Genomic DNA, 21,424 nt, shown 5'->3' with positions numbered 1-21,424 from the left:
AGAGTCCACTCCCAAGCTCACTCATACACATGTTGGTTATGGGTTCGTAGGTTATATAAAGTAATTAGGCCTGGAGTTAAGGGTCATTAATGCATATTCATTTGAAGAAAGTAAATTTCTTTAAGTTACCTCCTCCTCACTCAAAAGTGGAAGCCAAATGATTCAATTGGAAATGTCCTGAGATGTTTGCAGAACCTGAAAATGTAATTATTCTTGATTCTGCTAGAAGATGATGTAGTTTAAAGAAGTTGTAATAGCAAATTATAGCCAGATTTTTATAACCTACACAATCTCAAAGTTTTCCACAAATAACTATCAGTTTTCTTACTTGCAGGCATTTCTGGAGGCTGTGTCTATGACTTCTGTGAAACCAGCTATTGAAGATGGCTTAAAGAAAAATACAATATCAATCAGCAAAAGTTATGGCAGTGTGACAGTAGAAATTTGGGATGGCCACTATGTTGGTGATGAGCACCCTTCTTTACCGGTAAGTGCTCCGTATAGTGAGTCATATGATATATATTTTACAATTGACATGTCTGTAAATAATATTTTAATAGGTATCACTTTCTCATGATTGATCTCGATATATACATAGACGAGCACTGCTATGTAGTCACTAATTATCAGTTCCCCCATAACCTGTAATAGATTACACTTATATGAAATGCGCAAATGGATAATGATGTTTCATATGAATCATTTAATACATGGTAAACAGAAAATTCCCCTTTATCTCACTACCCCCTTTCTGCCAAAGCCAGTTATCAGTTTTGTGCTTTCATTTTTTCCTCCCTTCTTCCAAGAGCCATGGCTTTTTTTTATCTTTCCAACAACATGGCCATATCAGAGCTTGTTTTTTGCGGTGCATAAAATGAACGGTGTCATTCACAACAACTATCATATAAGTGCAGGGAAATAGTGAAAAAAAACCCCGCAATTCTGCAATTTTTTGTTTTTTGCTTCGTTCTTACTACAATCAGTACAAATGACTTTGCAATATGATTCTTGAGATCAGTACAATTATAGTGCTATTATACTTAATAGCATTCTGGGTTACATACAATGCTTTTATCACTTCTTATTTCATTTTTGGGGGGCAGTGTGGCGACCGAAAAAACTACATTTTGACATTCCAATTATTTTTTTTCTGTATGGTGTCTTCTAAATTAATTTAATATTTTGATAAATCGGACATTTATTGTAATAGCAATACCAAATATGATCATTTTTTTATTTTTAAAAAACTTTTTTTTTGCTTTATTTTTCTGTCCCATTAGAGGATTTGAACCTGCAATCGTTTGAACGCTTATTCTATATGTCAAAATACAAATGTATTGCAGTATGTAGACAAAATTATGTTTTTATTTGACGCCTAACCACAGGCTAGGCTTCACATGACGATAAAGATGACAGTCATGGGGGCTGTCAGCAGGCACTTGACTGCTATGACAACCCCTGGTAATTACGTCGTTCAAAGGGGTTATCCGGGACTCTTTTTTTTTGATGGGGCGAAGAACTAACAGGCAGGAAGTTGATAACTCCCTGCCTGTTCTGCCCAGTGCCTGCTGAAAATGATCATGGACCGCTTCTGCCGGAGATTCTGCTGCTTCACATCAGTAGAGCTGCTCTTCCTCTTCTGCACTGCTCTGTCGACGGAGCATGACTGCCGATATCATGCTGATTGGAGCAATATATGGGGCGCTGGCGCACCGGACTTCTGCGTTCACAGGCCACATAGTGTGCCGGGGTGCCCAACAAGTGGGCCCCCCCGCCTGCTCAGGGCCCTGGCACTTGCCCGAGTGCGCCGGGTGCTGACGCCGGCTCTGCAGATGACATCTGAGTGCAGTTCGATTTCTGCGCACTCAGAGAATGGAGATGAAGACATTTTTTTTCTCCATCTTTTCCTCATCTGAGAGAATCAGATCGCACTATGCTGACACTCTTTGATCAGAGTTTGATAATAGTGTAATTTGCATAATTGGCCCAATTCTCACGGATGAGAGAATATACGGCCGTCTGCACCTGCCCTTAGTGCGGTATATCAGTATCGTACAGGGAGTTCTCCATATATGACTCCCGCCTATTACAAAAAGAGCGACCAGAACATTGTAAATTGAAACGTCCCTGGTCTTTTATAATGCCAGTCAGTGAATTGTCAGGGACTGGCACAATATGGTCAATTTGAGTTTCATCCTTCTCAAGCACATACATACAGCTGCTCCTATGAATAAGTTGGCAGGTTGATCTCTGTGCACACAACCAATCCATATTGGCAACTTTATGGGCAATTATGTGCAAATATTGTCATTTTCTAAACCTTTTTCACTTTCATTGTTTGCATTATCTCTTGCATGGGAGCATAAGAGCTTTTCCTATAGGCTCGCTCACGCGATTGTATAACTCGGATGAGTGCTATCTGATGTTTTATCTGATAGCACTCGGACCAATGTTATACTGTGGGGCAGTTCAGATCTGCGTTTTTTTCTACAGACCGAATCGCAGCATGCTGCGAGTGGCTCTGCAAATCGGATCACGCGTACACATTCAAGTTTATATATGACTGCATATAAAACATCGGACTGCACTCGGATGTCATCTGAGTGCAGTCCGACATCTGTGGACAGAGACAATGGAGAAGGTGGAGAGATGTCTTCTCCGCACTTGTGATACAATTCTCTCATGCAAAAGAATCAGATCACAGTAAACTGACACTCTGATAGAGTTTGAGCCGAGTGTCATTACCATAATCGATCCGATTCAGAAGAGAGAATCATCGCTCTTGTGACCCCAACCTAATACAACCAGTCATTCTTATGAATACAAAGCTATATGTGTGTTTGTTACAGGCTATAAGGATATAGCAGCTGTTTTTTTTTTTAATTACTGATAGAGCATGCTATATGTTATATATATCTATATAGACATATGCGTGTGTGTACAGTATATGTGATATATATATGTGTATATATATAAATACACATATATATGTATACGGTATATCTTTTTTAGATGTATACACACACACCTTTCATGCAAATGATCTGATTCTCAGCCAAGGCACAGGTCCAGAAAGCATTTCATTACAGAGTGAAGTCTCGATGGAGTTGCCATTAATTCACAGACAAGTGCAAATCTGTCTGCTCTTCCCGTGAGAACAACGGTTATCTGTGTTAATGTGCTGGGATTTATAAAGATATTTTCTTGTGATTATCTCTTTTTTTGACAGATTATCAATGATTTGCTCACCGTAAGCAATGTCAAGAAATTCTTGGCCACTCAGATGAGTAAGAAAGGCAAAGAGATGTCTATGCTAATCATTGAAAGCTTGCCTAAGAAAGAAAGAAAATTCCAAAGAAATAGCCAAGAATATCAGCAGCACCAGCGCTTTTATGAAGAGGCAATGGGAGAGAAGTTTTATGACCTTATTGTAAGTATGGAAATGCTAGGTATACATTATTCTCAGTGTGTTTTCATTATGCTATGTCTGCAGGAAGAGGAATAATTCCTACAGATAGAGGAATAACATTTTGGAACAAGTAAGCCACTTTTATAGAAAGAATAGATTAGATTGTTAGAAGACACCAATGAACCAGCAAAACTGATTTACAAGTTCTGACACCACTAAATATCAGTGTACTTGCAGAGCCTAGACAAAAAGCATGACATCAAACACCAGTGCAAATGATGCAATGTATGTGCTCTGGTGTAGCGCTCCATTTTTAATCCATTTTAAACCACACTTTTAGCAGTTGCTTGATCAGCAAATGTCTAATATATCCCAAAACATCTTCCTGTATGAGTTGGAGCAGTATGGCTGTGACTATGTTCACCTCTGTATTGGAGGGTAAGTGGGGAACCTCTGACGCGCCCCCTGGGCCATATTCTTTAAGGGAATACCCGGAGCCGGATCAGATGGGAGTTGTAGTCTTCCGAGTGGCTGTGACCCGGTCCGTGCCCAGGGTGTCAAACTCAGTTGTATGTGGCAGTCCTACAGATGTTATTAAGTTCTTAATGTCGACTACGCCACCCGTTGTATTGCGGTCACTATGGCCGCCGCTGCAGCAGGGTCCGCTGAGGCTGATGGTGTAGGTGCAGCTTTTGATGGTATAACCCCCAACGGGTGGGGTATAGCCTCAGGGGGTCAGGTGCAGAGGATGGGGGTTGTGGTCGTGCAGCGTAGATGTAAAATGAAGACAGAGTCGGGTTGTGCAGTTTAGGGTATTTACTCACTGCTGATGTTCCGGTCACTCCAGCTTCAAGTGACCACCCGAGCCGTGCTGCGTCCACCAGGTCCTGGATTCAGCAAACCCCCAAACAAGTCCGGAGCGTGACCCTGAGCTCTCCTTCTGTCCTGTCTTCTGGCCTTCCCCACCAGGGATCTACCTAGGTCCAGCTCCCTCGGGCCTTCTGTTGGGAGACCCTTGGCCTTGGGTTCCCTGACCCTCCACGTGGTATGCCTTCAGGGTAGATGTGGTGGGTGATCGTGGCAGATCAATCCTGCCCACGACCTCCGGTTCCTGGCTAAGGTGTGCTGTAGCCTCTGCCAGCTTGGGATCCGGTACCCAGTTGCCAACTCTTCACCCGCTGATGGACTTTGGGTTCTCAGAGTTCCTTTTCTGTTTCCCTCTCTGGGTCTTTCTTGCTTTCTCCTCTCTCTCTCTCTCTGGGGCTGCTCTGCTCCTCTTCCTGACTCTGACAGACTGACTCCTCTGCAAAGACTGACTGACCCTGTTCTTTGATGGTGCCCACCTTATATACACCCTCTATGTGTGAGCTCAGGTGACCAGCACCCAATGAGCTCCTATCTTTACCCAGGCTGCTCCCCCTATCTGCCCCTACACTACTTGGGATGTACCACCCCCCTCCCACTCCAGCCAGGAACAGACTCGGTCGTACCTGCACATTTCTAAGTGGGAGTACCGTTGGTCTGTTCCTCGGAAATGGGATGTGTGTAGTGCATGCAGCCTACCGAGCTCAGGTCCACACTCCATCCTTACCCGGGAGTGGAATATCACACCTCTGGTTTGAGGTGCAATACCCCTGTAGCAGCCGAATCCTCAGGGTGCTACACCTCCATCACAGATTCCACTACAAATCTAAAAAATGGAAACCTTATCAGACACCCATAGGATCCCTCTATCGTTTATGAGGTGTAAAAGGCACAGTTAGTTTCCATCATGAGATAGATCCAATACTGCCATTTTTTTAGCCTATGACAGGGCAGAACGACAGAAATGAAGAAATCAGATGTGAATGCATAGTAGAATTCTCTTAGGCATCAGCAGCAGAATAGATGCAATGGAGGATGCAGGGATTCTGATTTCCCCACAGGACTCTCATTAATCCCAACAATGGGGCTGTGCAGATCCAGTCTGAATGGAGTGAGGCATGCATGCCTTTGCACCATTCATTCTCTATGGGATTGTCACAAATTGCCAAGTGCATTATTCGGCTTTATCTGGCATCTTCATAGCTAATAAATGTAGAAGTGCATATGCTCAACCTCAGCTCCATTCAGATGAGGCTCTGCAGGGCCCTCTTTACCTGATCGGTGGAGGCCTCAAGGGTCACTGCTTTAACCTTTTAAGAGGAGATAACCTTTATACTTCCATGCACCTGATTCAAAGCACAGGAGGAAGGCTGACATTGTTGTCACCAACAGTGCGCACAACTCCATTCAATTAGACCGTAGATTCTCAACGACTTATTTATTGGGGACGACATACTCTAGTTCCTTACCCAGATATCAATTATGTGCTTTTGAATATCTGTATATCCATATTGAGACTGTGCAGAATAAGTGTTGGCAGCCATGACCAGGCATATGTCTTCATTCCTTCATACTGCTACTGGCATGGTACTGGCTGCTTTTAGCCACTAGCATAATCCTATAGTGAAGAGGTTGTCATGTCCAAATATAGCTTTTCAGCCCTTGCACAGTAACTTTCATCTTTAGATGACTATTTAACATCATGTAAGGTAGTGCTATTCATCACACTGGGGTACTCGCTTCACCAGGTCAATTAAAGCACACATGCAACGTTTTCCGGTAATATGTAGTCCAGCAGTTTATTACACATCATAAACCGCACATAACATAGTCCATCTCAGTGGCTCGCAGGAATGTTACACATGTATCCTAGAGCCTTTTCAGTGGCAGCTATGCCCGCTTGGCTTCAAATACAGACTTCAGCAAGGTACAGCAACAATATTCACTTATAGCGCCGATTTACCTTTGCCGGGTCTCTGCTGCTTCTGTCAGCTCGGTTCTGCCACAGCTGTGGCTTTAAGGCCTCCCAGACGTAGTCTCCTAGCCATGTTCCTTCCAAGGCTACTTGTATTTCAACCACAAGGATCCAGCCTCTGCCTTCCTGGCTAGTGGAGTCCCACACAGGGACCAGGCCTCTCGCCTTCCAAGGCTACTGGCATCTCAAACACAGGGATCCAGCCTCTGCCTTCCAGGCTTCACCAGGCCTCTCTCTCTCTCTGTCTGTTTCAAACCACCTGGATTTATATACCCTTCTGTGCACACACGACCTGTGATGATGTCACAGTCATGTGATCAGTCACCTGAGGGGGAGGTAAATGATCAGCCAGAACACACCCCCTGGACATTTTAGCAATGCAGCAAGCTGCTGCATTACATATCCCCCCCCTCTGTTCAAACTTGTGGGGTTGAACACATACACTCCCTGACAGAAGTTATTTCACTTATCCATGTTATGTAAATAAAAGCTTATAACCTGACGTTAAATTCCTCCATTGGTTTTATAAATTACTCTTTTGAAAGCTGAAACCCTCCCAAATTTGGTTTAGGTAAAGAAAATAAATTGGCATCAATGCTGAAATGTTGATCATTTAATGAACACAGAATGGTCAGATTTTGGCCAGACAAAATTTTTGTCGCCCACAGAAAGTAATGTGATATTCAAACAAATAATTATCTTAAAATACAAATATATGTTGCATAACATTGGTGAATGAAGTTGTGGTGCTATTAAAGTCATATTTAATATTTTGTGTGACTTCCATGAGCTTGAAGGACTGCATCCATGTGGTTCAACAATGATTCATACAATTTGTTAATGAAGTCATCAGGTATAGCAAAGAATGCAGTCTTACATGCCTCCCAGAGTTCATCTAGATTCTTTGGTTTTCTCTTCCAAGCTTCCTCTTTCATTCTACCCCAAACATGCTCAATGATGTTCATGTCTGGTGACTGGGCTGGCCAGTCCTGCAGCACGTTGATCTTTTTTTGCATGGAGGAACTTTGTTGTAGAGATGGATGTATGAGATGGAGCACCATCCTGCTGCAGAATTTGACCTTTTTTATGATTTGGAATGTAAGAGGTAGCTAATACTTCTTGATATTTTAGGCTATTGATATTGCCTTACTCCTTGCAAATGTTTCGCACACCCCCATACTGAATGTAACCCCAGACCAAGATCTTTCCACCACCAAATGTAACTGTTTTCTGGGTGTATTTTGGATCCATACTGGCTCCAGTAGGTCTCCTGCAGTATTTGCGGCGGCTGTGGTGTAATTCTACTGAAGATTCATCAGAGAAATCCACTTTCTGTCACTTTTCCAGCATCCATCTGTTTAGCAGGCTGTGGGACTTTGCAAATGCCACACTGTTTTTTATTTGCCTTTTCTTTAGTGCTGGCTTCTGGGCACTGATTCGACCATGGAGGCCATTTCGAGACAGAATCCTACAAACTGTTCTAGTTGACACAGGAACTTGAGGTGACCAGACCTGTTGGAGCTCTGCTGCAGTGGAAGAGGGGCTTGCTTTGGATTTTCTAACCAACAAACGTTCCTCCTGAGCAGTTGTCTTGCGGGGTCTGCCAGACCTGGGCTTGTCAAACACATCTCCAGTCTCTTCAAATCTTTTTTTTAATTCTTTGTACTTGACGCTGAGACACATTAAAGGTGCCAGCCACCTCTGCAGTGAATCTGGTCTTCAGCCTCTTGATAATCAAGGCTTTGGTCGCAGGGTGGATTTTTGGCATGTTGTCAGAGCTCAAGTTGCAGTTCAAGTGAAGGTCTGGGGTGCTGGGTTTCTTTTTATACACACCCACTAATTAACTGATCATTTACTGAGCACTGGTGAGGATGTAAACTAGGATTGGGTGCATTACATGATCAGGCGACAAAACTTTTGTCTTGCCAAAATCTGATCATTCTGTGTTCATTAAATGATCAATATTTCAGCATTGATGCCAATTTATTTTCTTTACCTAAACCAAATTTGGGAGGGTTTCAGCTTTCAAAAGAGTAATATATAAAACCAATGGATGAGTTTAACATCAGGTTATAAGCTTTTATTTAGATAACATGGATAAGCGACATAACTTCTGTCAGGGAGTGTAGTACACACAATCACATTATAACCCACGGTTCACACAGAGACCATGTACTTGACAATTGCGCTGCTCAGCCCCTGGAACATTAGTCATCAACATTATCCCATTCCTTAGGGACCTACCATCTGTCATTGTCACTAACTTCGTCAAGTCACATTTCCGAGTCGTAACCTTGTCAGACCTCCCCCGCTCCCAGCGGTCAGTCGTAACCTTGTCAGACCTTCCCCGCTCCCAGCGGTCAATACAGCAGTGTGACTTACTTGCCCTTGTATCTACGGTCAGGTCTGACTTCGTGCTGTCCCGTACTCTATTGGGTTGTTTGTATGGGCCTCTCAGACCTGAGTTACTGGAGGTCTCACTACCTCTAAACCCACGCCCACTATCCTCAGGAAATCTTGAAAGGTCTCTAACTTCTACTGTAGCCGTCCTATTATTTGAAGGGCCCTTTCTCTGTCTGGTCCAACAACTTATAGACGGCTGCCTTCTTCTGCTGCTCAGACGATGCTATCTTTCCATTCGCAGTCTGGCGAGATTCAACTGTTCTACCTCTCGCAGGTAGGTTACTCGGTACTCCATCAGCATGCGTATATATGCAAGATTTTCTTCCGTTCCTACCGCGGAGAATGATACCATGCCGTCTTCATCTGGTATCCAGTCCTGATGATCACGTGGACTGCTTACTTTCATCACACCAGACTTCTTTACCATCAATTGCATGGTTCGGCCATTTCTCCCAATGAGCTTTCTTACCAGAGCATGAGGCACCCGGATGACTTCTTCCCGCTGACTTTGAGCTTTTCTCATAAGCTCCAGTTGTCTAATGGCTTGTTCCGTCTTCAACCGGACAAACCGCTTCGTTCGAATACATTGCCAGTGCATGTCACTTAGGACAGCCACCCTCTTCACTGTGACTTCAGTTATGGACAGGACCACCAGCTGTTTAGCTTCTGAGGTCGAGTACACCTTACAGGCTCCCACGGCCTTCTTGAACTCTTCATGCACTGACTCTCTAGTGCATTCTTCTCTCACATCTTCAGGTACATCTATGAGACACTTGTACCGAGATGTTTCTGTCTCACCAGTGGTCTCCAAATGAACATCTGGCTCAGGTTTGAGGGACAACTGACTTTCAGCTTCTTCACCCTGTATGCTTCCCCTGAGCTGACTCACAGCTATGAATTCAAGAATTCTCGTCTTGTCCACTTCCATTTCATACTTATCTTCTTTTAACACTCTCTCAGCTCTCCTCAGGTCCACCTTCTCATGGTATAAAGGATTAAGCGCAACTTGTTTGCCCTTTTCCTTCTCCAAGGAATCCTCATTCACTGACTGGTACTTTGCCAGGCGACCCTTGAGCTCAACAACTTCTTCCTCTAGCTCAGCTACTCACCTCTCAGCACCCCATCTCTGAAGCTCTTCCTGCTTCAACTGCTCCTTTATCAGCAGAATTCTCTCAGACCTCTCTGTCTCCTATGCGCCCACTCGGCTCTCGACAGACTGTCTCTCAAGCTTCTCTTGCTTTAAATGCGCTTGTAACGTCTCCTTGAGCTCCTTGATCTCGGCTCTTACATCCACCGAATCATCCAAGCTTGCATTATTCAAAGAGGCATTTGCTTCATACCTCCCTTCTCCGATAGACTCCTCCATCCTCCAGATTCTATCCTTAAGGCACGTCTCTGCCCTCTGGAGATCATCACAGAACGTCTGCAGCTCTTTCACCAGAGCTTCCAGTCCTGGGATCTTTCTGCGGAGATCATCATTCTCATCCCGGGTGTCCTGTAGAGTGGTCTCAATCACTTGGCGCCTGTGTCCTGCATCCGCCTTATCATCCTCTAGTTTTTCCTTAATCTTGAGGAGATCCTCATAGTCTCTCTTGATTTGTTGCAGTTCCCTATTGAACTTTTCATGCCTCTTTTCTGCCTCACGGTCGTGACCAGACACTTCATCTTTTATTGCCTCTTTCAGTGCGGATAGCTCCCTGTCTCGCTGGTACAGACCCTCATCCAGCTTTTGCTTCATCTGCATCAGCTCTAAGTGTACCAGGGAGAAACGATCTTTCATCTCGCACAGCTCATCTTCAAACTCCGCTTTGTCAAGCTCCAACTGAAAAACCTCCTCTTTATTTTTCTGGAACTTTTCCTTCCATTTGTTGATTTCCTCCAGTTCTCGCTGCAAGTTCCTCACAACCTGATTTATTTTCTGCCATTCAGACTCCAGGCTCAGCTGGTCCGGGGATACGTTCTCCATGTTTTTCTTTAGTTGCTGCACGTCACTCTGATACTGCTGCCTGATAGGCTCCAGCTCTTGGTCAGGATTGACCACCTCCTCCTTCAGCGCTGTCGGTTCCTGATCCTTCTGTCTCAGTAGATCATCCTGCTTGTAACTAATCTGCAGAACTGCATCCAACTCTTCCTCCTTATCTTCTGCTTCTAAAGGAGGATCCACACTCGGAATAAAGGCACACAACATGGCATTTTCTTTATTTGCCCTTTCAGCAAAGTCTACAGGAGCAACTTTTTTGTGGCCCTTGCGCCGTCGACAACAAGAGGGGGACTTTCTCACCTCGTTTAGCTCCTCCTGACTGAACTCTCTTTCTACTTTTGTAGTGTCACCGTCAGCTATGGGGTCTGTGTCACTCCCCATGGTGTTGTGGACCAACAAGTCACCTCCCACTTTGACATCAACCCCTTCTACTGGAGCTACCCCGTTATCAACGGTCAAATTGTCATTTTTAGGCGGTACCAACTCACAACCAGTAACCAATTTTGGTTTTCTATACTCTACGCTCTTTTGAAACTCTGCCCCCTTTTGGACACCCACACCTGTAGGGGGATTTTTACAACAAAAACCAGCAATAGTCTTAGGACCCAGTTCACAACATATCTTACTACCTCCCTGGGCACTCTGGGATAGTGCCGGCGCCACAGGAGAACTCAAGGAATTGTCTGCTACCGCCATTTTGTAAAGGGCCAACAGCTCCTGCCCTTCCTGTACCAAGACCTGTTGTCATTTCTCAAATGCCTGCTGCAAGTCCTGTTGTCGTTTCTCAAATGCCTGCTGCGAGTCCTGTTGTCGTTTCTCAAATACCAGCTGTTGTTTCTCAAATGCCTTCTGCTGCGATTTTAACAGGCACTTTAATCGTTCAACAGCTTCAGTCTCATCTTCTGCTCCCTTCACAGCCATCTTTATTAGCTCCTGCATTTCTTCAGGACACTCCATTTTTCTGCAGAACCATTGCAGCTGGACATCTAACCACTTCTCCATTCCGTCTGTGAATACTGTTCACACTAGACACTTCGCACCGCTCTCCCTGGGAAATTTTCGTGGCCCCACCAAGCCACAGTAAACCAGGTTTGAGTGCGACCACAATTTTCGTAACCCCGCCGAGTTACAGCAAGATGCTTTAATCTTCGTGACCCCGCCGAGCCACACCAAACCAGGTTTGAGTGTGACGACAATTTTCGTAACCCCGCCGAGTTACAGCCAGATGCTTTAATCTTCATGACCCCGCCGAGCCACAGCAAGATGTTTGCAACCACAATCGTCGTCCTGTGCTGTTACCCCTAGCAACCAGGCTGCAGTTGCCCGCATTCTCCAACCACATGTAAGGTAGCGCTATTCATCACACTGGGGTACTCGCTTCACCGGGTCAATTAAAGCACATATGCAACCTTTTCCGGTAATATGTAGTCCAGCAGTTTATTAGACATCATAAACCGCACATAACATAGTCCATCTCAGTGGCTCGCAGGAATGTTACACATGTATCCTAGAGCCTTTTCAGTGGCAGCTATGCCTGCTTGGCTTCAAATACAGACTTCAGCAAGGTACAGCAACAATATTCACTTATAGCGCCGATTTACCTTTGCCGGGTCTCAGCTGCTTCTGTCAGCTCGGTTCTGCCACAGCTGTGGCTTTAAGGCCTCTCAGACGTAGTCTCCAAGCCACGTTCCTTCCAAGGCTACTTGTATCTCAACCACAAGGATCCAGCCTCTGCCTTCCCGGCTAGTGGAGTCCCACACAGGGACCAGGCCTCTCGCCTTCCAAGGCTACTGGCATCTCAAACACAGGGATCCAGCCTCTGCCTTCCAGGCTTCACCAGGCCTCTCTCTCTCTGTCTGTTTCAAACCACCAGGATTTATATACCCTTCTGTGCACACACGACCTGTGATGATGTCACAGTCATGTGATCAGTCACCTGAGGGGGAGGTAAATGGTCAGCCAGAACACACCCCCTGGACATTTTAGCAATGCAGCCAGCCACTACATTACAATCATAATGGCTGTGAAGACCTTGGTGAACTTATCTAGGCTTGCACAAGGTCTAGGTAGGTATAGCAGATTGGGAAATATAAAATATAACCTTTATTTAGACTTTTTTTAAAGTATCATAAATCCACTTTAAAACCAAGACACACAAACATATAAGAACCTGACTCCACATGCAGGTAAAATATGAGCATTACTCTGTAGTGGGATACTAAATAACTAGCAGCAATTTTAAATCCCCCACAACAGCAAACACTAAGTAGGGTTGATTCCAAGCTTCACCAAAACACCATAAGTTCTATAGGCTTAGTCAGTTATTTTACTGGTCAGTACTTTATGCAGTGAAAAAAAGGAACAATCTCACCCAAATAAGCAGGTCTGTCAGCAACAGGAATATTCTTGGTCCATTCTGATGGTGGCGAATCCATGTGCCTCTCACTCATCCAGCCCATCGGACCATAAGGTACATCCTGTTTATTATATATATATTGTAACCTCCTCCTGACGCGTTTCCTCCCTAGTCGGGGTTCATCATGGGATGGAGTGTTTTAATTTGGTAGGTGCCCAAATGCGCCTCCTATACGCCAGCCTGTTCCAGGAACAGGCTGATGAATTAAATCACTCCGTCCCCTGATGAACCCCGACTAGGGAGGAAATGCGTTGGGAGGAGGTTACAATATATGTAATAAATAGGATGTACCTTATGGTCCGATGGGCTGGATAAGTGAGAGTCGCATGGATTCGCCACCATCTGAAGGGACCAAGAATATTCCTGTTGCCCACAGACCTGCTTATTTGGGTGAGATTGTTTCTTTTTTCACTGTATAAAGTATTGACCAGTAAAATAACTAGCTAATCTTATAGACTTTATGGTGTTTTGGTGAAATTTGGAATCAACCCTACTTTGTTTTTGCTGCTGTGGGGGATTTAAAATTGCTGCTAGTTATTTAGCATCCCACTACAGAGTAACGCTGATATTTTATCTACATGTGGAGCCAGGTTCTTATGTGTGTCTTGGTTTTAAATTGGATTTATGATATTTAAAAAAAAAAAAGTCTAAATAAAGGATATGTTTTAGATTTCACAATCTGCTATACCTACCTTGAAAGTAGCGGGCCTCCTATACTTGTAATGCCCATGCACTAAGTGTATGGGCTGACAAACATTTACCCCTGGGGGGTATACATGACATACTGTATAAAAAAATTTTTTCACGGGCATCATAAACACCCTTTAAAAAAAATTATGTGGGTGTTTCATCACGGACCACGGTCACCCTGGTGATATGGTGGTGGAGGATGAGGAGAAGGAGGAGGACAAGAGCAAATAGACAAAATCAGGAAGCGTATACCTATGTGTGGGTGTGAAAAGGTGCATGGGAATACACCTCCCAAGAAAAGACACTGGATTTGAGTTTATGTTACGCTGCTATCATTCGGTGGTGTTGAGAAGTCTGGCCCAATCCAGCCCTTGTTCATTATAATAAGAGTCAGCCTGTCAGCATTTTCAGTTGACAGGCGGATGCGCTTATCAGTTATAATTCCACCAGCGGCACTAAAAACCCGCTCTGATAAAACGCTGGCGGCAGGGCAGGCCAGGACCTCCAAGGCATAGAGAGCCAGCTCATTCCACGTATCCAGCTTGGACACCCAATAATTATAAGGCACAGAGGAATCACGGAGGACGTTGGTACGGTCGGCAAGGTACTCCCTCAGCATCTTCCCAAACTTTGCACTCCTTGTGAGAGTACCCCGCGCCTCAGGGCCTGTGCGATGGGAGGGTCTGAGAAAACTCTCCCAGAACTTTGACAGTGTTCCCCTGCCTCTGGTGGATTGACTTGTGTCTCTCTCGCCTGTACTCCTTGGATGTCCAACGAAGTGTGCCCTCTGCCACCAGCGTTTTCAGATGGGAATTTTTTAATAGTTCCACAACAAGGGCCTTCTGGTAGTGCCCCATTTTTGTAGACCTGTCCGCCTCAGGAATAAGAGATATAAAGTTCTTCTTGTAGCGTTGTTCTAGAAGTGTCACCAACCAGTAATGACTGTCACCCAAAATTTTGAGAACATGAGGGTCATGGGAAAGGCAGCATAACATAAACTCAGCCATGCGTGCCAGACTACTAACAGGCAAGACTTCCGTGTCCTCACCAAGAGGATGACTGACCATGCTCTCCTCCTCCTCCTCCTCTCTGTCCTCTGGCCATCCACGCTGAACAGACGGTATGACAGCTGTGCAGGTAGTACCGTCTATAGTGCATGAAACTAGCTCCTGTCCTTCCTCCTCCTCCTCCTCATTATCACCCAATCCACGTTGGGATGAGATGAGGCTTGGCTGTGTGTAATCACCCTGTATGGTTCCTTGCTCCATCTCATCGTGCTCTGCCTGCAATGCATCCTCTTTGATTGTGAGCAGAGAGTGTTTCAGAAGACAGAGAAGCAGGATGGTGACGCTAATTATGGCGTCATCGCCGCTCACCATCTTGGTGGAGTCCTCAAAGTTTTGGAGGATGGTACATATGTCTGACATCCATGTCCACTCCTGAGGTCTTATATGTGGAGTCTGAACTGAATATTGATGGCCTTGTTGATGCTGGTACTCAACAACTGCCCTCTTCTGCTCACAAATCCTTCCCAACATCTGCAGTGTAGAGTTCCAACGCGTGGGGACATCACACACCAGTCTGTGAGCCAGAAGCTGCAAACGCTGCTGAAATACTGCAAGGGCGGCGGAAGCTGTAGCTGACTTTCTAAAATGGGCACACAGGCGGCGTACTTTAACAAGCAGATCCGGCAGCTCCGGGTAGGATTTGAGAAACCGCTGAACCACGAGGTTAAGCACATGGGCCCGGCATGGTACGTGTGTGAGCTCGCCTCGCCTCAGAGCTGCCACCAGGTTCCGGCCATTGTCACACACGACCATGCCTGGCTGTAGGTTCAGCGGTGTGAGCCACAGATCTGCCTGCTCTTTCAGAGCTGTCCACAACTCTTCAGCATTGTGTGTTTTTTCACCTAAGCATATTAGCTTCAGCACAGCCTGTTGCCGCCTGGCCGAGGCAGTGCTGCAGTGCTTCCAGCTTGTGACTAATGTGGTCATTTCGGAGATGGAGGCTGAAGAGGAGGAGGAGGCTGAGGAGGATAAGGTGCAGGAGCTGTAGACCGTTGGGGGAGCTATGATTGACCTAGGTCCCGCAATCCTTGGCGTCGGGAGGACGTGTTCCGTCCCAAGGTCCAACTGAGTCCCGGCTTCCACTATGTTAACCCAGTGTGCCATCAGCGAGATGTACTGTCCCTGCCCACAAGCACTTGTCCACGTGTCCGTGGTTAGGTGGACTTTACCGGTAACTGCGTTGTTGAGAGCACGGCTAATGTTTTGGGACACGTGCTTGTGTAATGCGGGGACGGCACACCGGGAGAAATAGTGGCAGCTGGGGACCGAGTACCGAGGGACGGCCGCCGCCATCAGGTTGCGGAATGCTTCCGTCTTCACGAGCCTAAAAGGCAACATTTCGAGCGCAAGCAGTCGTGAAATGTGAGAATTTAGTAGTGTGGCCTGTGGGGCGTTGACTGTATATCTGCGTTTGCGTTCCAAGGACTGGGGTATGGACAGCTGAATGCTGCGCTGGGACAAGGACATGGAAGTGCTTCCTGATGCTGCTACTTGAGAGTGTGCAACGACAGGTGCAGGGCAGGAGGCGTCTTCGCATGCACCATGGACAGGGGATTGGCTTGCATGCACAACAGCGGAAGAAGCAATGGTGCCACCCGCAGACACTGTGTCTGGACACTGGGATTCGGCCCACAAAGTCGGGTGCTTTGCTGCCATGTGCCTGATCATGCTGGTGGTGGTCAGGCTGGTCGTTTTGCCACCCCTGCTGATGCTGGCCTGGCAGGTGGTGCAAATGGCCTTTTTGGGGTTATCGGCAGAGTCTTTAAAAAACAACCAGACTCGGGAAGATCTAACAGTTGTACTGGCAACTTCCTTCGTGTTGGTGTTACGGGGAACGGTTGCCTGCCTTCTGTCTGCGGCCACCGCACTGCTTCTTCCTGCCTGTTGGGGTGCTCTGCCTCCCTCCCACTGTGTGCTGCTGTCCTCGCTCTGCATGTCCTCCTGCCAGGTTGGGTCAGTTACTATATCATCCACCACCTCGTCTTCCACTTCCGCACCCTGGTCCTCCTCCTGACTTTCTGGCAATAGTGTCTCATCATCGTCCACCTCTTGTGACACTTTCCCACTGTGTCCTTTGTGTGACCGTGGCTGCTCAAATATTTGGGCATCGCTACATGCGATCTCCTCTTGCCCCGCTTCAAGTGGACCAGACGAGAGGCCCGAATCTATAAATGACTGAGTTTGGAGCGAACTTATATGTGATCCGTGTGATAGAGAAAACAGTTTTAAATACCTGGCCTGCAGGTAAGTAGTTTGAACAGCAAACTGCGGTGAATTGCTTCCATGACACACTAAAGGAAATTTTTAATGGAGGCCAGAAATGGCGGTATTTTCTGACAACGTATATGTGATCCGTGTGACGGAGAAAACTAAGTTTTAAATACCTGGCCTATAGGTAACTAGTTTGAACAGCAGACTGGTGTGAATTGCTTCAATGACACACTAAAGGAAATTTTTAATGGAAGCCAGAAATGGCAGTATTTTCTGACAACGTATATGTGATCCATTTGACGGAGAAAACACAGTTTTAAATACCTGGCCTGTAGGTAAGTAGTTTGAACAGCAAACTGCGGTGAATTGCTTCAATGACACACTAAAGGAAATTTTTAATGGAGGCCAGAAATGGCAGTATTTTCTGACAACGTAAATGTGATCCGTTTGACGGAGAAAACACAGTTTTAAATAGCTGGATTTCTAACACTCTAATATGGAAAGGACCTGGCTGTATTCTGCAGTGCCAACAAGCAAATGGCGCAGAAAAAATGGTGTTCTCTGGATTGCTTTTTAAGCAAATAATGAGGTTTAAGATCCAAATAAAAGTATTCCTGGCCCCTGAGACCTGGGCCTTTGTATAGAAATATCTAACAGCAGCAGAAGGCAGAATTGGAATGGAGCCTCTTGTGCTATATGCACTGCAGTCTGCTATATACACCCTGCCTGCCTATACACCCTGCCTGCCTGATATCTCTGCAGATGGATTAGTTCTCAGAAGGACTGTTTGTTAAGATGGATATGTGTAATGTACGGTTTTTCTTCCTACACTACCTAATACACGTTCAAATCTCTCCCTGACACAGCAGCGCCTCTCCCTACACTGTCTGATCCGGAGTGACTGTGACGAGCATGGCGGCGCCAGGTCTGATATAGATCTGTTGACGTTGTGTGGCCAGCCAATCACTGTAATGCCCACACCCAACATGGCTAAGGCATTACAGTGCATGGCAGGCAATCCCTGCATGTTCATTGGCTCTCGAAAGAGCGCCAAACATGCAGGGAAGGGAACCCGAGTTACCGCCCGAGCAACCCGGAAATACTCGTCGAGCGCCGAGCATCTCGAGCTGTGAGATGCTCGGGCGAGCACCGAGCAGTAGCGAACATGCTCGCTCATCACTAATCAATTTACATTATTTTTTTCTATATGTCCCATTAATCTCAATATAAATGTGACATGGAAGGATGGAAAAACTGACACAATGACGAGTTCTGAGAAACTGACCCTTTTCCATCATATTCTTTGTTTTTTTCTACCTTGAGATCAGTAAAATGATAGATTCAATAATGTATGTATTAGATGACAACTTTGTCATTAGTTTTATTCCTTTTTAAGTGTCTATTCACTTGTTGCATTTTTTATGCATTTTTTTATGTGCCTTTTCTTGTGCTGTTGAAAAAAAATGCAGCGTTTTACTGTAACAACAAAAGAAATGGAATTTTGAAAATTTCAGTCACATTTTTTTACTTTTTGACATGTAGTTAGAAAGTGCAGCATGTCAGTTCTTTTAGCGTTTTTACTGGTGTTTCCGCCATGGGATCAAAATGAGTTAGAAAAAATGCACCAAAGATGAATTAAAAATGCATGGAATTTCTGTTGAGGTTTTCTGACCATTGTCTGCATTTTTTGTGCAGAAAAAGAAAACACATGAAAAAAGCTACATGTGAATGTACCCTAACCCATCTTCCATCTGGGACAAGAAAAAAGATGACAATGTGTTTCATATATTAAAAATTTAAACATAACATAGAAACGGAGCACAACGAAAAAATTGGATGTGCAAAGGCTACATAGCTTCAAATGGAGCCAAATAATCGTTTTCAATTGGAGGTGCTTAAATCCTTGGAGTAAAAATGTGTATAATTCAAAGTAAAAACAAAAGTATAGCACTGACTGACGGTAAAACAAAAGCTTTATTTTCTTCAAACGATAGTGCACAAAAGCTACGACTGTTTCGCGCTGGTGTGTGCTTCTTCTGGCCCAAACGCTCTATTTAGGCCAGAAGAAACACAGACCAGATTGGAGTTAAACGGCCGTAGCCTTTGGGCTTTCTGCACTTCCCCAGTCTGTTTTTTTGCACTACTGTTTGAAGGAAATAAAGTTTTCCTTTTACCAGTAAGTGCTATTATTTTCTTTCTACTTTGGATGATATACATAAAATAATTTTCCACATTTTTGAGTATTTGGTTTTCTTTTATTTGCATTTTCAATTTAAAATGGATCTCCTGTCTGTTACTAAAATTTGCGTTTCATCATTTCTTTTCATTTGTTTATTATTATACATTTTTTCTTTTCAGGAGCTGGCCCTGCTGAATGCTGGATATGGTCCTTTATAAGCCATCTGTTCTACAACAGTACCTGGAACAGGATATAAAGTGTAAAGCTGAACTGTACATTCCTAATATATAAAAGAAAGCAGTCTTCCTCATCTTCATTACTTTGTACAATCAGAGAGATCATGGCAGAACTGGTGATAATCATGTTGCTGATGCTGGAAGTAATAGTAACAGTTGTGTCTATTCTGAAGTAGTGGTATCCATCTTCTACATGATGGAAGCTGTAGGAAACGTTATCTCTGCTCACGATCTCTGTGCCAGATGATCGCTGAAATTTAATTGATGGTTGATTGTATTCATTAATGAAGAACTGCAAGCATTTCTAGACAAAAGTGTTCAGACTGATGGCTACTCTGCTAGAGGGATGTACAGTAAAGCTAGACTGTACAAAGGACAAAGTGAGTTAACAGAAGGATAAAGGAATACTAAGTGCACGGCAGTAAAATAATATAAAAACTTGTACCAGTTGCTTACATAGTGGTCAGGCTAATTGTGAAGTTCACTCTTAAAGCCTTGTCTTCCCATGGAAGTTTATATTCTCACAACTGGTCCCATGACATCTACAAACAGATTTAGCACAAGAAGAACTAGCAGTTTCAGACTATTCAGCGGAGCACTTGCAGAACGGTTAGCAATCTAGTTGGCGGAGCAATCAGCATACACAATACACAATGGCATCCATGGGCTGTGTGTAAAATTAGTAGACAAGAAGTGAGACATACTGTAGATCCTATGTGTATGAGGTAGTTGACTCTAAACATACCAGTAAATCTATAACTAATCTATAACTAATTGGTGTATATGAGAAGAATTATATTAGTGCATAGTACTTTTATGTATAGAGCAGCAGTTAATGCTCCGGAGAAGCTTTTTCTTCTGTAATTGGAACCATTCTATCAGTCACCCATCACAACCGCAAGTGCAACTATGCACAAACTCTACTCTCTCTAGATCAATCAGTCTTGTTTAAAGGATATGGACATATCTGGGGACACTTTTTTTATTCAAATGTGTGTGTTTTTGACTAAAAATCATTTTTGCATTAGGGTATCTATAAAGATTTTGCACCAAGACCGATATCATGAAAAGAGCTCTGCAATTAGATGCACCACAGGCATACACCTGATAATAAATTTGGCGTATCTGCCAGCTACCGTGGGAAAATGTCTATATCTTTTAACTTACATATTCATGACATACCTTATGTATCTAGAATGGAGCATGATTTGATGTACTTTTAAACTGAGGTAAGATGCTTATACTTAAAGTGTGTTCTCTTTACTTGTTAAGATTAAGTTAAAGAGGTTTCCCACTTTATAGCTAATCTTAACAAATGTTTTCTACAAATGAATAGTACGCAATTTATTAATAAATAATATACTAATGATATTTGAGTCATTAATTACTGAAGTCACAATCTTCCTTCGGCAAGTTTTGGGACCTATCAGCATGGCACTCCCATCAAAAAGATGGCTGCAAGGGGAACGACATGTGACCAGATGTGACGACGGTGGGTGTGGACCCACTACGCCGCTGGCCGGGCTTACCCTGGAGGGACATAACTAAGTGACTACCTGGTCTTCACTAGAGCCTCTGATGGGGAGAATAGGTTTGGGCCATTAGGGTAGTCACCAGGTGTCACTCGAGGGACCTCCAGAAGCTACCCAGATGGCGAAGACTGAGACATGGTTAGACAGTCCGAGGACAGGGCAGTCAGCACAGGCTCAAAATATAAAGCTGGGGTCAGGAGCAGAGAGATCAGATTAAACTAGTAAACAAGCTGTGTCATTAACATGCACGTAGACAGGAAACTAGTGAGTACTGCAGCTAGGACCTAAGCTCAAGCAAGGTGTAGAGGGAGGAGCTGCATTATATATCCACTGCTGGCAGGAGATAGGTCAAGGAAGCAAAACTCTGCAGAACACAGTGGTTTTAAAGTCCTATGGAGACTTGCTGCACTTCTCTATAGCTGGGTTCAGACTCTCCAGCAACAGGAAGATGTAGCAGTGCT

General features: G+C 44.5%; 1 protein-coding gene across 3 annotated transcripts in view; it reads left to right on the top strand.

Moving 5' to 3' along the window:
- The window catches only part of LOC141215153 (uncharacterized), a 446,656-nt gene extending 425,968 nt beyond the window's left edge, over positions 1 to 20,688 (top strand). For 2 of the 3 annotated variants that reach the window (XM_073665499.1, XM_073665501.1), the window contains exons 28-30: positions 335 to 487; positions 3,230 to 3,430; positions 19,375 to 20,686. In XM_073665499.1, coding sequence (XP_073521600.1) covers positions 335 to 487; positions 3,230 to 3,430; positions 19,375 to 19,413 — 393 coding nt within the window. In that variant the 3' untranslated portion in view covers positions 19,414 to 20,686. Of the gene's footprint in view, positions 1 to 334; positions 488 to 3,229; positions 3,431 to 19,374 lie in introns of all 3 variants that reach the window. The other variant, XM_073665502.1, reaches the window with a different exon arrangement.
- Positions 20,689 to 21,424: the final 736 nt, after the last annotated feature.

This window comes from Phyllobates terribilis, unplaced genomic scaffold (genome assembly GCF_046119375.1).
Source record: "Phyllobates terribilis strain yellow unplaced genomic scaffold, ASM4611937v1 Scaffold_2__4_contigs__length_985480577, whole genome shotgun sequence".
Lineage (NCBI taxonomy): Eukaryota > Metazoa > Chordata > Amphibia > Anura > Dendrobatidae > Phyllobates > Phyllobates terribilis.
This window is presented reverse-complemented; position numbering and strand designations above follow the sequence as displayed.